The 15,769-nt window shown below is 42.0% G+C and overlaps 1 protein-coding gene across 1 annotated transcript in view; it reads left to right on the forward strand.

The window, feature by feature from the left end:
• The first annotated feature begins 6,705 nt into the window (after positions 1–6,705).
• The window catches only part of ANAPC5 (anaphase promoting complex subunit 5), a 38,247-nt gene continuing 29,183 nt past the window's right edge, over positions 6,706–15,769 (forward strand). The window contains exons 1-4 of the mRNA XM_058531386.1: positions 6,706–6,987; positions 9,984–10,063; positions 10,731–10,840; positions 11,694–11,886. Coding sequence (XP_058387369.1) covers positions 6,781–6,987; positions 9,984–10,063; positions 10,731–10,840; positions 11,694–11,886 — 590 coding nt within the window. The 5' untranslated portion in view covers positions 6,706–6,780. The remainder of the gene's footprint in view (positions 6,988–9,983; positions 10,064–10,730; positions 10,841–11,693; positions 11,887–15,769) is intronic.

Raw genomic sequence — 15,769 nt, forward strand, 5'->3', positions numbered from 1 at the left:
TCACAATGTTGGGCAACCATCGCCTCTATCTAACTTCCGAAACACTTCCATCACCCCAAAAAGGGACCTGTACCCATTAAGCAGTACTTCCTTTTCTCCCTCTTCCCAGGGCCGGAAAACACCAATCTGCTGTCATCTCTGTGGGTTTGCCTATTCTGGACATTTACTGTAAATGGAATCATACAACATGTGGCCTTTTGTGACTGGCTTCTTTCACTTTAGCATAATATTTTCAAGGTTCATCCATGTTGTAACATGTATCAGTGCTTCATTCCTTTTTATGGATGAATAATATTCCATTGCAAGGACACACCACATTTTGTTCATCCATTCATCAGTTGATGGACATTTGGGTTGTATCCATCTTTTGGCTCTTGTGAACAGAGCGGCTGTGAACATCCATGTACAAGTTTTCGGTGGACGTATGTTTTAATTCTCTTGGGTTTATACCTAGGAGTGGAACTGCTGTGCCATATGGTAACTCTATGATTAGGTTTTTGAGGAACTGCCAAACTTCTCCATTCTTACCAGTAATGCATGAGTGTTTCAATTTCGCCACATCCTTGTCAAGGTCTATTACTGTCCGTCGTTTTTATTATAGCCTAGTGGGTGTGAAGTGGAGTCTCACTGTGGCTGATCCTGTCTATGGCTTATCTGTGTCTGAACTAGACTGTGACCTCAGTGAGGGCCTGAGCGGAATTTGTCTCATTTGCCACTATTTTACCAGTGTCTAACTAAGTACCTCGCACATACTAGATGATAACAAAATATTTGGTGAATAAAAGAATTGATAGCCACTGTTATTTTTGTGTAATCCTCCTAACGTTTCCTCTGGCATACATACGTTTTGCCAGGCTGGTCAGAAACATCTTTAAACATAAAGCAGTTGATAGAAGGAATGAATTTTGATGTTAAAGTCTCCAAATCTAGTTTTTATTTCATAAATTCCTCATACAGCGATATTAATATTGGTTTTGGAAGAATTCTAAAATTTCTTTGCTGAATGAAGATTTATCAATAATGCTCTTGTCATAAGATGTTGATTAGGTTGAACAACAGCTTTCCTGAATGCCTATTTCAAGGGTTACACCTCTCCAGGTGTAGATGTTGTAGCCAGGCCAGAAACACATCACAAATATATCAGCCTATTTTTAACACATTCTCTAAACAAATTAATCTCATCTTTTCTCTGGGATAATGGCTTTTTTCTCTGGAACCTTTCTCTCTTCTTAAAGATGTCCATTCTTTTATTCATTAATTGATACAAATTAGGATCCTGAAGAAGAGTTTCCTTCTTTTTTCTCCCACACTCACAGTGAATAAAATACCTGTTCAAAAAACTGAAAATGAACAAGACATTAGAGAAGTTCTCTGGCAACTTAATGGCTTTTGTGGTCCATGGCCATTAAGAGCCTGAATATAAAGAATGAAAGAATCATGCAGTTTTTAAGATTGAATGAATAATGCTCAGAAGTTCCAGAAGCTTATGGGAAAGATGACCTCCAATGCTTTGGCTGGGAAGCATGAAACCACTTTGAATTTTCCAATAAATTTGGCTTGACAAGAACTGGTTAATCATTCCCTCAAGCTTTAGATCAAGTGAAGCTTTAGATCAAGGATATATTATATCCTGAACTCTAGTCAAAATAGATGTGTTTTTAAGGACTAAGTAAGAAATGCTATGGATATGTTTCCAATTTATTCTGATCAATCTCTGAGACTCCAAAGTTAAGTTCTGACTTTGATTTCTAATATTAGGAAGTTTTATTCACAGCTGGTCCCAATATGAAGTGAGGGATATATTTGGGGGAAAGAATTAGAAAGGAATGAAGACATTAAATCTAAAATTATTAAATTTACCTCATGCTATAGACTAAATTGTGTCCCCCCCCAAAATGCACATGTTGAAGCCCTAGCCCCCAAAGCGATGGTATTTGGAGATGGGCCTTTGGGAGGTAATTAGGGTTAGATGAGGTCTTGAGGGTGGGGCCTTCATGATAGAATAAGTATCCTTATAAGAAGAGACACGGGAGAGCTCTCTTTCTCTCTTTCTGCCATATGAGGACACAGTGAGAAGGCGGCCATCTGCAAGCCAGGGAGAGAGCTCTCACCGGAAACTGAGTCTGCCTGCATCTTGATCTTCGACTTCCCAGCCTCCAGAACTGTGAGAAAATAAATTCCTATTATTTAAGCCATCCAGTCTACGGTATTTTGTTATGGCAGCCTGAACAAAGTAAGACAGCCCATACATCTACTTATATAATTGTTTGGTGAGATTAAAAACACACAAATCAGTAACATATATTCCTCTTGGACCAAATCTTCCATTTGCCTAAGTAAACTGAGGTTCAAGAATGGATTTCACAGGGGATAAGAAGGGATTGCCTTTAGTAGATCACACTTTTGGCCCCATTTCTTCACCTCTCCCTGTATCCACACTTGTTGCCATGTGACTTGGCAGCTCCTCTTGCTAAAGAGGCAGAGCCTATTTCCTGACCCTTGGATCTGGGCTGGCCTCATGCTTTAGCTAACAGAATGTGGCAGAAGTACTAATGTGTGCCACCACTGAGCTTAAGACTCTAGGACCTACTTGTTTCCACTTTCTCTCTTGCACCTCTGCCTCCACCATGAGAACATTCTCTGGGGTAGCCTGCTAGAGGAGGACAGAGCCACTCCAACTTGTCCCTAGTCATCAATTCTAGATCATCCAGTCAGCCAGCCCTCAGATCTGTGATGGAGCCCCAACAAGATTAGTAGAGCTCCCTAGCCTTCCACCCCAGATGTGTGAGTAAACATGCTTCTTGTTATACCTTCGAGGTTTTGTCTTTATGCAACAGCATTGTTGTTGCAGTAGAGAACCATACACTGGCACTGTTTGGCACTAGGTGTTCATCAAACGTTACAGATCCAGAAACTCTTGCCAACTGAAATGTATGCAATTTTTACAAACCAAGGAATTAACATCCTGCAAAGAAGGAAAATCAATGAGCAAATGTGGTTTCTACTTCTATTATTGATAGCAGCCACTTCTACTGGAAACTGCCATTAAGTCAAGGATTGAGAGTGAGTCAGGGTATCTGCACGAAATGAAAACGGTGAGTGTAACATGTACTCATACACTTGTGGAAATTATGTAATGTATATTATCTTTCGCTTACTAGCACTAAGAGATATGGGAAGTGGGTTCAAGCAAACAAATGATGAGAGTTGACAATAGAAATGTAAACTCAACCCCAATTAATTAATTTGTTCATTGATCTTTCCAGCTGGAGATAGTGACGTCTACATGGGAATGAAATAGGAGGTCCAGAGACGATGAGAGTTTCTTTCCCCAGGGAGTGAGGTCAATTCAGTGCCTGAGCTTTGAGAAGCTGGAATGTTACCTTGAGTCTGGAAATACTTAGTGATGCTTGTCAGGCTAGTGATCAAGTTTCCCCAGCAGCAGTTAATTACCCAGCACTTTCTGTATTGATTGAGCCCCGAGACTCTGCATGACTCTCAAAGTCAGGGCTCATTTTATTCAATAGGAGATATTTTCTTCTCTCTCAGCTGGATTTTCTTGAATTGTCAAAAGAGAGTGTTCATGCATGCACACTGGAGACTGGTTCACACATTACATTTTCCTTGTTCAGAGCAATCAGAGAAATTATCTATTTCCTCTAACATGATGTCTTGGAATTGGACAAAAACCATGCTTAGGGTTTTTCCTTTTCAGAAGTTTTGGATCTGATCAGCAGGTAAAGCATGCATTCCCTGACACTGCTGTGACACTTTCCCATCTGTGGTGGGAGCTGCAGATGAAGTGCCAGCACTTAGCTGCTGGTGAGCCATTGTCTAATGAGCATCGGGGAAAACTGCTTCTACTTGGCACAATTCTACTTGGGTTGTACAGTGTTCAGAGATACGTAAAATCACGAACACAGTCATCCATTTCCCAGAATAACTTAAACATCTTTGATAATTATTCAGTTCTTTTATAATCATGACATTGCTAATCATGATTCATGATTAAATAGCAAGCTGGGTTCTTGATCCTCATTAAAATGTAGAGGCTACCCTCATGCATTGCTGATGGGAATGTGAAATGGTGCAGCCACTGTGGAAAAGAGTCTGGCAGTTCCTCAAAAAGTCAAATATAGGGCCGGCTCCGTGGCTTAGCGGTTAAGCGCGCGCGCTCTGATGCTGGCGGCCCGGGTTCGGATCCCGGGCACGCCCCAAGGCACCACTTCTCCGTCCAACCCGAGGCCGAGTCCCACGTACAGCAACTAGAAGGATGTGAACCTATGACATACAACTATCTACCGGGGCTTTGGGGGGGAAAAAATGAATAAATAAAATCTTAAAAAAAAAAAAAAGTCAAATATAGAGTTACCATATGACCCAGAAATCCCACTCCTGGGTATATAGCCAAGAGAACTGAAAACATATGTTCACACAAAAATGTGTACATGAATGTTCAAAGCAGCATGATGCACAATAGCCAAAAGGTGAAGACAAGCCAAATGTCTATTGACAGATGAACAGATAAACAAAATGTAGTCTATCCATACAATGGAATATTATTCAGTCACGAAAAGGAATGAAGTACTGATACATGCTACAACATGGATGAACCTCATAAACATCACGCTAAATGAACGCAAAAGACCATACCTTGTATGATTCATTTATATGAAATATCCAGAATATGCAAATCTATAGAGACAGAAAATAGGTTAGTCATTGCCAGGGGTTAGGGGGAAGGGGAATAGGGAGTGACTGCTAATGGGTATGGTGTTTCTCTTTGGAGTGATTAAAATGTTCTGGAATTAGACAGTGGTGATGCTTGCAGGCTTCCTTTCCCAGCTCCTGAGTCAACTGGCTGGGTTGAACTAATGGGAGACTCTGGAGGGAGACTGGAGGGTGAGAGAAACAGAAGTCGTGGTATTTCTTGCCCTCTCTCTCAGGCAACATCCTCGTGCAGGGGCTGTATCTTCCCTGCAGCTCCACCTCCCACCCAGTGGCCTCAGCTGCTGGGCTCTGGTAACCACATCTTTTCTTTGTCCCTTCTGTCCTGGGAGTGGTAGCATCCTCTTGTTATTGCTAATCTCTGTCCCATTTGGCTTCTCAGATCTTCCATCACCTGTGGAGCCAATTCTCTGTATTAATTTCCCTCTCTTTGAAACATCTAGAGTGGCGTCTATTTCCTGCCTGGACACTTCTAAGTGCTATATCAACTTACATTCCTTCCAGTAGTATGTGAAACTGCCAGTTTCCTCCACACCTCACTAACACTGTATACCATCATCATATGATGACTGGGGAGTTATTGCTACTGTGCATGGGTTTTCTTTTAGGGGTGATGAAAAAGTTCTGGTACTAGATAGTCATGAAGGTTGCATGTCATTGTGGGCCGGCCCGTGGCTTAGCGGTTAAGTGCCCGTGCTCCGCTACTGACGGTCCGGGGTTCGGATCCTGGGCGCGCACCGCCGCACCACTTCTCCGGCCATGCTGAGGCTGTGTCCCACATACAGCAACTAGAAGGATGTGCAAGTATGACACACAACTATCTACTGGGCTTTGGGGGAAAAAAAGGAGGAGGATTGGCAATAGATGTTAGCTCAGAGCCGGTCTTCCTCAGCAAAAAGAGGAGGATTAGCATGGATGTTAGCTCAGGGCTGATCTTCCTCACACACACACAAAAAAAGTGAAAAAAAAAAAGGTTGCGTGTCATTGTGAATGTACTTAATGCCACTGAATTGTAACTTTAAGTTACAATTAACTTAAAGTTAAGTTAAATGGTTAAAATGGTAAATTTTATGTTCTGTTTTTTTACAATAGAAAAATTAAATAAAAATAGAAAGTAACAAGTCATAGAATTTTAGCACTGCAGAGGACTTAACACATCATCCGATCTAAACTTTTCATTGTTAATGTCACTGACCCAAGTTCAAGGAAAGAGTAAGTGGCTGTCTAAATCACGGAGCTAATTAGGCAAATTATTATTAATAATAATTTCAGGTTATAGAGAAGTGTCTTGGGAGAGGTCCAGATGAATGAAGGAAAGTTGTGAAAAATCGGATTGAAAATATTGCCGAGGGGTTGATTTTGGAGGGCTATGAATGCCAGACTATGGATTTCCTAGTTTATTAGGTAGGAAACAAAGACTCACCACAAGGAAGTGATATTATCTTCTATTTTTTGTTAGGATACACGGCCACTTGCAACCTTACCTGGCCACCTGCAAATGGCATTTGGAACTACTGAGAACAAAATGTTTATTATCTAAAGAAGAGCTTGATGAAACTCCCAAACTTCGAGTTTAAAATTTAACATAATGGAGTAAATATAAATTTTAAAGGTGTATATTTAATTTCGTTGCTTTTAACCACAATCATTTTAAAATTCAATTTTAATTGTTTTCAAATGAAATGAACAAACGGGCAGCCCCTCTGGCCCTTCAGCCCTGGTCCCCAAGCGTCCACCACCGTGCACTCAGTGCCAGTCCACGTCGCCCAGGAACCTGCTCTCTCTCGGCAAGAGTTTCTGTAGGGACTCAGTCTTTAGGTGCACCGCCTTTGCCCCACCCTTCACAGCACTCCTGGGCATTCTAATTGGCTGTAGCCCGCCCATGTGCTCTGCTCTGGTTGCTCTGATTGGCCGACGGCGTCCCGCCAGAACGAAGATGCCCGTTTCCTGGGCTACGGCGCCGGCGAGCGGAGGCGTAGGCCCGGGTGCTGTGCCCTGAGCCGGAACCCGGGCGCAGGAGCGGCCGGTCTCCTGGACTTAGACGGGGGCGCCATGGCCAGCGTCCACGAGAGCCTCTACTTCAACCCCATGATGACCAATGGGGTGGTGCACGCCAACGTGTTCGGCATCAAGGACTGGGTGACGCCGTATAAGATCGCGGTGCTGGTGCTGCTGAACGAGATGGGCCGCACGGGCGAGGGCGCCGTCAGCCTCCTGGAGCGGCGGAGGCTCAACCAGCTGCTGCTGCCGCTGCTGCAGGTGAGGGGCCGCCGGCTCCGCCCTGCCGGGAACCTGCCTGAGCGCCTGCTCCGTGCCGGGCAGCTCCCTGGCTTGGGGAGCGGGGGTTCGTCAGATGCTCTCCCTGCCCCGGAGGACCGCGAAAAAACAAAGATAGCTGGTACCACCGGGAACGCTCGATGAGTGCTTACGATGGGCCAGGCGCCTTACGTGCATCTTTTTTTGCAGGTTCATATCTGGCCCCAGCAGTTATTAGCTGAGTGACTGGGAAAAGAGTTCTTTTCTTAGATCCTCTTCTTCTGTAGAAAGGGGCTACTCGTAGTCCTGAGGGTTGGAGACACGAATGAATCACACCGGCTCCGTACCCTAAGGGACTGTCATAAGTAGCAATAATGCCACAAAAATAACAGCGAACATCGAACACTTACTGTGTGCCAAGCACTTTGCGTGTTTTATTTCATTTTGCAAACTAAGATTGTAGCTCCGCCGCTTACTAGCTGTGCGACTCGGGCAAGTCCCATAACCTATTTAGGTCTCTGCTTTCTTTCTGTAAAATGGGAACAGTAATAGAAACTGTCATGAGATGGCTGAAATTAGAAGATCCATGGGAGCACTTAACAGTGTGTGGCACAGGAAATTCTCCATCGGTGTTAGCTGTTTTCATTTTAATGTATTCTTGTAAGGCGTGTACTTTCTGTTATCAGTTGTGGTTTGTCAATTTATTTGTGTGATTATATGACTGATGTCTCTCTCAGCCACTAGACTGTAACCCCCATGAGGGCAGTACTTTGTCCTATTTTTGTTCTCCCTTGTATCCCCAAAGCCTACTACAGCGTCTGAGTACATAGGTGGAATGAGTGAAATGTGACATGCCCTCCTGGTGGATGGGTGTACTCAGGTGAATGGGGAGGACTTCTTAGGGGAAGTGTAGTGTTAAGCTGGGGCTTGAAGGATGAGCAATTTTCTGTTGAGGAAGAGTGGGGCAGAAACAAAGATCAGGGGTCTTGGGCCCCCAAATTATGGGATATGAAGAGGTAAACCTAATAAAATTAGTACCCAGAGTTGCATTTCTGTAACTCAATATAGTTTATAAAGGGCGTTTTTTAATCCATCACCTGTATTTGTTGGGAAGAGAAGGGGTACTGAGGACACAGGTTAAGTGGCCTGCCCAGTTAGTTAAGTAAAAGGTGTGGGTTCTCAGTAACTTGCAGCTCCCAGTCCTATCCACATTGCTATTATTATAAGTGCATTTCCCCCATTATTCAAATAAAAGTTGTAACACTAAAAAATTTGGTAGAGAAAGGAAACAAAACAGTAATTCGCTGTCTTCACTCACACATGTTTCTGCCTTTGCTCATGCTGTTTTTTCTGTCTTGGATTCTCCTTTCTGGTTCTTTGCCTTGCTAATGACTATGTAGTTTTAATCAACGTGTATATAGAATTTGTCTAGTCAAGTTCCAACCAGACCTCAACTTCTTATTGTTTGGCTTTAAAATTAGCTGATTTTTAACTACTCAACTAATACACAATGATTCGTTGTAAAAACCTGAAACTGATGGAGTGAAGGGTTATGGTTCTTCTGCATGCTCTCCACTCCTGTTCCCTCTCAGAGATTATCACTGGTAATGTTCATTCATTCGACTAATTAACAGTTCAGAATGGATCTTTCTAGACCTTTTGCTATATGTAAATATATATAGATAGGTAGATGCATGTGATTATAAGTATATATATGTGTGTCCTTTTAATTTAATTTGGCTTTTTTTTTATATAAGTGCTGCTTCTATTCTACAGCTTACTTCTTTCACTTAAGTCTTGGAAATCTTTCTGTGTCAGCACATTTGAATAGATATACCTCGTTCTTTTTAATGGCTGCATTGTATTTCACAGTAAGAAAAGAAACAGTTTAACTCATAATTTTAACTAATATTAAAATTTATAATTTATTATAAATTATAATTTATATTTATATATAATTATATTATAAATTATAATTAATATAATTATAATAAATTTATAATTTATTATAAATTATAAATTAACTCTTTATTGATGAATTTATAGGTTATTTTTGGTTTTTCTTCATTTCAAACAATGCATGCTGAACATACTTTCCCCAGAAGTGGAAAATTGGCATCTATACTGTTGACTTATTCTCCAAAAAAGATTCAGTGTTTAATTTTAAACCTCAACTAGATTGTAATCTTCTTGATGGCTGAGGTTGCGTACTCTCTGTACCTGTTATGGACTTGGGCACATAGTATGTCTGCCTACCTTACAAGGTTTTGAGAAGGATCAAATGAGATTATGTTTATGAAAAATAGGCCACCTGTGTTTGTATAATGTTTTCCAGTTTACAAAGCACTTTTCATTATCTTACTTAATCTTTGCCACAAACAAGGGAGATGGTTATTATGGTCTCCATTTTACTGATGAAGGAAACTAAGGCTCAGGGAGGCTACAACTTTGCCATGATTACAAAACTAAGAAAGAAGGAATGTGGGGCCAGCCCGGTGGCGCAAGCGGTTAAGTGCGCACGCTCCGCTGCGGCGGCCCGGGGTTCGCAGGTTTGGATCCCGGGCAGGCCCTGACACACCGCTTGGCAAGCCGTGCTGTGGGGGCGTCCCATATAAAGTGGAGGAAGATGGGCACAGATGTTAGCCCAGGGCCAGTCTTCCTCAGCAAAAAATGAGGAGTAGCAGCAGATGTTAGCACAGGGCTGACCTTCCTCACACACACAAAAAAAGGAAGGAATGGTGGGTCCTCGGACTACAGATTCTATGCTGTTTTTTTCAATTGTAAACCATTCTACCGACTAACAAGGATGCTATGCAAATGTAAAATATTACTTTAGTGTTTTATGTAGATAGGTTTTTTTCCCTTCCTGATTTGAGATTTCGTGTTTGGAATGATTGTTAAAGCAGTGGGGTTGATAAGTGAATTCATGTTTGCAGCTGTTTATCAATCTCCAACTCTTTAAAATTTATCCATAACTTCCCTATCTCTCCTTTACCTAGGGCCCAGATATTACACTGTCTAAACTATACAAGTTAATTGAAGAGTCTTGTCCTCAGCTGGCAAATTCTGTGCAGATCAGGTAAACTTCATTTTCTTTTGTATATATGAAAAGATGTCAAAGTAGATGAAAATTAGAAAAGGTACATAGTAATTAATTCCTTAAAAAAGATATCTTTATTCTTCTAGGATGTTTTCCTAAGTACCTTTATTTAATTTTTTTTTGAAATATGGATAACATTAAACATACTGCTTCAAAATTTAGTATTCTGTATGGATCTACCTCGTTCTTTTTAGTTGTTGCAGAGAATTCCATTTTTACTGGGTGATGTGTTACTTTGAGAAATTTTATGATCAAGAAAACATCATTAGGGAGCCAGCCCCATGGTGTAGTGGTTAAGTTGGGCATGCTGCACTCGGCGGCCCAGGTTCACAGGTTCGGATCCTGGGCGCGCACCTACGCCACTCGTCAGCTATGGTGTGGCAGCGACCCACATACAAAATAGAGGATGATTGGCACAGGTGTTAGCTTAGGGTGAATCTTAAAAAAGAAAACATCATCAATGATACTTTTCAGAATATAGGCGTGACATTTTGTATTATCAAGTTTGTTTTATGTACCACCATTTTATATGAATCTCTGAATTGCTTTTAAAATAGATTTTTTTTTTAGATAATTGTGGAATATGAAATGCAGAAAGACGTTCAAAGGGCCTTCCTAAAATACCCATCTCAATTTTCTCATTTAGAATCAAACTGATGGCTGAAGGCGAATTGAAGGATATGGAACAATTTTTTGATGACCTTTCAGATTCTTTTTCTGGAACTGAACCAGAGGTTCACAAAACGAGTGTAGTAGGTACGAAGCTCTTCTGAGGAGGGCAGGGAGTATTTTCGTCAAAGTGAGCAGCTTTGTAAATCACATCTGTCATTACTCTGCTGTACCTGAACAAACACAGTGGGGATGTTGGACATGTTTTAGTTTGTATTTATTGCCTTGCTATTTTGATCTCTGTTTAAATAATTGTCTTGTGGAAAAGCACCTTTGTTATGTCTACAATCATCAAAGTATTAGCCTGGTCCTGGAGGCTTTTAGGGCTTCTCAGCTCTTTCCCAGTCCTCTGGATCGCTTGTCTGCATCGTACAGCTCTAAGGCAGGGTCACCAATTAAACTTTTATGAAGAGAGGTAAGTAAAAGTATATTATTGATATAGTTTATAAGGCGAGGGCATGCCTGAAATTTATTGATGATTTTCTGTTATCTTTATATTCATGCTCCATCCATCTGGCTTTTTTGCGTGGTAGTTTTATGTTATTCAACACCAGTTATTTATTGATCTCCTATGTGCCAGGCTCTGGACTTACAGGATAAATATGGACCTTCCTCTTATGGAGATAACATTCTGGTAGTGGGGGGCCAGACAGTAAAAAGTAAACAGATAAATAAGATAATTTCAGATAGTTACAACAGTCACGAAGAAATAGATTGGATGGATAAAGAGTGGTGTGCGGGTGGTAGGACTTAGCCCTGAACAAAAAGAAGAAATCAGCTTTGTAAAGGATAGGGGAAGAACATTCTAGGTGGAGGGAACAGCACCCACAGGTGTCTCTCTTTGATTCTTTTGAAGGAAGAATTGCGACAAATAGTCATCAACTTTGTGTAGCCTGGATCTCAGTTAATGCCTTCACCTTGTCTATATCTTATTTTGTAGGTTTATTTCTGCGTCACATGATCTTGGCCTACAGTAAGCTTTCTTTCAGTCAAGTGTTTAAACTGTACACTGCCCTTCAACAGTACTTCCAAAATGGTGAGAGAAAGACGGTGGAGGATGCTGATATGGAACTGACCAGCAGAGAGGAGGGCGAAAGAAAAATGGAAAAAGAAGAACTCGATGTATCTATAAGGTAACTTGGGTTTTTCTGACAGGGATCCCTTTCCTGCAAAATAGCATCAGTACCAGCACAATAAATCCTCCTTCATTCAGAGTTCACATGCTGGCCATCATCTTTTTGCCCTCCAGATCCAGGAAGTTGACTCATACAGGCTGCATCATTGGGCTCCTTGCCCTCTCACTTCTGATTGGGAGGCACTGGTGGGGAGTCCAGAGGGCCAAGGAGAGTGAGGTCAGGGTGTTGTTTCACTGGCTCCCTTCCTTTGTAGTTACGGTGGGCTGACTGTAGGATGACAACTTCTATCAGGTGGCCCTCTGCGCTCCTCTGGGATCCAGTAAATAGGAAGATTTTCCAGGCCTGGTGTGTAACGTGCCCCACTGTTACCAGTCCTGGGGGAGTGTATTGTCCCTTATGGCTTCTCTCTTCTCTGTCCCTATTTTTGTAAGTGCTCCTTTATTAAACTCTTCTCAAATTACTCCATTTGAATGTGCTTTTTGTTTTCTGCTGGGACCCTGACTGGTAGTGTTTATTACATCAGAGAGAATTAACAATTGATTAATTCAGGGAAAATGTATTAAATGCCTACTAAAGTTCAAGCACTGGGGATGTGGTCCCACTGCTCACCTAGTTGTTCAAGCTCAAAACCTAGGAGTGTCCTTGGTTCTTCCCTCTCCTTCACCCCGACAGCCAGTCCTCCAGCAGATCCAGTCAGTCCTTTCTCCACAGCATGTTTGGAATTAGTGCACTTCTCTCTATTGCCACTGCTCTCCCCGTAGTCTAGGCACTGAATCTCTTTTCCTGGATGGCTGCTCCAGCCTCCAGCCAACTGGTCTACTTGCCTCCACTCTTGTCTCCGTACAGTCTGTTTTTCGTGCAGCATCCAAGGGAACCTTCATGACTATAATTCACACCACACACTTCTGCCCCAAACCCTCATTGACTGTCTTTGGAATTTAGACAGAAATCCACGCTCACCATGGCCTCCATGCCTGCATGACCTGGTTCCTCTCGTCTTCCCTCCCTCTTTCTCCCTTCACTCTCAGCAGTCTAACTGCTCTGGCCTGCTTTCAGTTTCTTGAATACTCCAAGCTGATTTCTGCCTTAGGTTGCCTGGAATTCTCTTCCCTGGCTTCTCTCCTTCCTTGCTCCCTTTCCCCGTTCAGATTTCAGCTCCCATGTCCCCATACAGGCCTTCCCTGAAGTGACCTCCATCCCAAATACTTCCGGCTGCTTTATTTCTTTCATAGCTCTCCTCGCTAAGTAACTTTTTAAATTTGTTTGCTTATTCATTTATTTCTGTTTCCTCTGCCTTCACACCCCTTCAGAGCTAAGACCCTTCTCTGTCTTGTTTCACCAGATTTTTGTCAGTGCTGACTATGGTGCCTGACTCATAGAATGTGTCTGTGAATATGTGTTGGATGAGTGAATGCAGAGAATCAAAATATGCAGTCCATCGCCCACACTAGTAACTGGCCCCATAACACACTTTTTATTGACTTCCTCCCCTTCACTGTCTCATTTCTCCTCTCCCCAACTGTTACCTGGGATCACCTCCCAAATAAACTACTGTTACTTGGAGGGAAAAACGTGCGCGTGCGCGTGTGTGTGTATTTCATATTCCCTGGTCTCAAGGAGCCCACAGTGTGGTGAAGAAAACTGACACATAAACAGATCATTACAGTACAATGTGTTCAGAGCTCTGAGAGAAGTAAGCCCCACCTGCCCTAAGAAGACTGACTGACCCTGTTGGGAGGTGAGGAGCGACTGTGTAGACAGTTCTTCCATGCAGTTCCTAGGAGTGGCCTTTGTACTCTTACTTCATTTGTTCAGCATATACTGGGAGCGAGAAGATTGTAAAACCATTAGGTAACACTTAGAGTTGCTTACAAATGCTTGTCGTCTAGTGGAAAGGCAGTACCATGTAGGGTTAAGAGTCTGCTTCTGGAGTCAGACCACAGGATTTGAATTCTGGCTCCTCCCCTTATACCCTGTGAGACCTTGGACGTGTCACTCACCATCTCTGTGCTTCAATTTTCTCATCTGCGAAATGGGGCTCACATCACCTCCTTAGAGTGGTGTTGTGAAATTAGATGAGAAATCCATATCAAGTGTTATAACTGTGCCTGGTATGTAGTAAACATTCAACAGATATTTGATCTTATCCTGCTTCTCTAATTTCTCTTTTAGTTAAATCCCCTTCCAGGCAACAGTGTACTCTTTGTTCTAGCTACTTTATATACTTAAAGTAGCAGAATGTCACTTGTTAAGAACTGTTAAAATTCAGACTTTCCTTATTTTGGTTGACTTTCTCCTAAATTAATCTGGTTTAATTAGATCTAACTGCATCTTTTTGTGTTTAGCCTATTCTACAAATTCATTTGTGTGTAATCCAATGTATTTACTGTTCAGGTGTATGGTTTCAGAAAATAGTGTATATTTAGTAAACTGCATTTTATCACTGAAATGAAAGAAATGTATTATTTAAATGTTACTCTAATTAAGTATTATAATTCTTTGTCCAAAAAGAAATGATTTTACTTGTTATAGGACTTTTTAAATTTTATAACATATTTACATACATTTCTTGATTCTTTTAAAAAGGAAGATTTAATTTTTTTTCTTTTTGTGATCTTTTCTAATGTTTTATTGTGTTATGAGAAGTTTCTCACTTTAGTTCTTTCTTTCTTTTTAGTTATTAGAATGTTTTTAGGTCTCTTTTCTTCAGGGAAATTATTTTTCTTGCCCTAGAAATCTGTATTAAAATTAGAAAGGGGAAAGTAATATTGAATAGCTTCCTAATCTCCCATCCTACAATGAAATTATTCCTATTTCAAAATGGGAACCCACCTGTTAATTTAGAAGAGAGGGAATAAATATTCAGTCAACAAATGTTTATCAGATGTTTTTTAAAAATCCAATTACAGAGGAAGAGAAACGTAGCTTCAGCTTTTCATTTGCTCAGTGGCAGCTCTTGTGTCCTGCAGACAGAGAGCAGCCGTATAGGATTACAGCATGTGAGTTTGCAGTGGAGGCTGCTAGTCTGCAAGCTGCTGGAACCACATCTTCTCTGTGCTTCTAAGAGGACCTAACATGAGTAGAAATTCTCTGGTATTTCTTCACTTGCCAGTGATTTAATATAAATTTGTCAAATTCACTAATGTGGTCAACAGTATTTACTGAGTGCTTCCTGTGTGCCAGGCGCTATGTTAGGGCTGTGCTGTCAGCAAAAAGGGGAAGTCCCAGTCCTCGTGGCGTTATGAGGGGAGGGTCAGATAACAGGGAAGTAACTAATTGAATAAGTAATGTAGTTTCAGAGAGTGTCAGTGCCGTGAAGAAATGAAATGGGACACAAGGATAGAGAATAACTGTGGGGTGCTGTCAGGGAAGGCCTCTTTGAGACTGGGAGCTAGGTGATGAGGAGCCAGCCCGGAGAAAGTTGCCAGAGTACGTGGCGGACGCAGGGCACCCAAGACAGGACAAACTGACACGTTGGAGGGACAGACGGAGCACAGTGTGGCTTGAGCACGTGAGGTCAGGGCGGAGGGGCTGGATCGTCCTCTCTGGTCACACACCTCAGAAGGGTTCAGGTCTTCATGGCCTCCTTGGGTGTTTAGTAACTGTTCCCTGTCTCAGTCCCTCCCCTCCCCTGCTTTTGTCCTGTCACTGCCCTGCTCAGAAATCTCCAGAGATTCCACAGTCTCCCAGCCTGGGTTTGAGGCCTTCCGCAGTTGACGTCTCTGACCTTATCTTCTGTTTCTCAACTTGGATCTTTTACCCCAGCCGGTTGGGTCTGCTTGTATCCCTCTTTTCCCAGGTCTTTTCCCGGTCTGTCTTGTGTTTTCTTTTCCTGGAATGCCTTCTTCCTTCCTCATCATTTTCTCCACTCCTTCCCAAC

Source organism: Diceros bicornis, chromosome 35 (assembly GCF_020826845.1).
Source record: "Diceros bicornis minor isolate mBicDic1 chromosome 35, mDicBic1.mat.cur, whole genome shotgun sequence".
Lineage (NCBI taxonomy): Eukaryota > Metazoa > Chordata > Mammalia > Perissodactyla > Rhinocerotidae > Diceros > Diceros bicornis.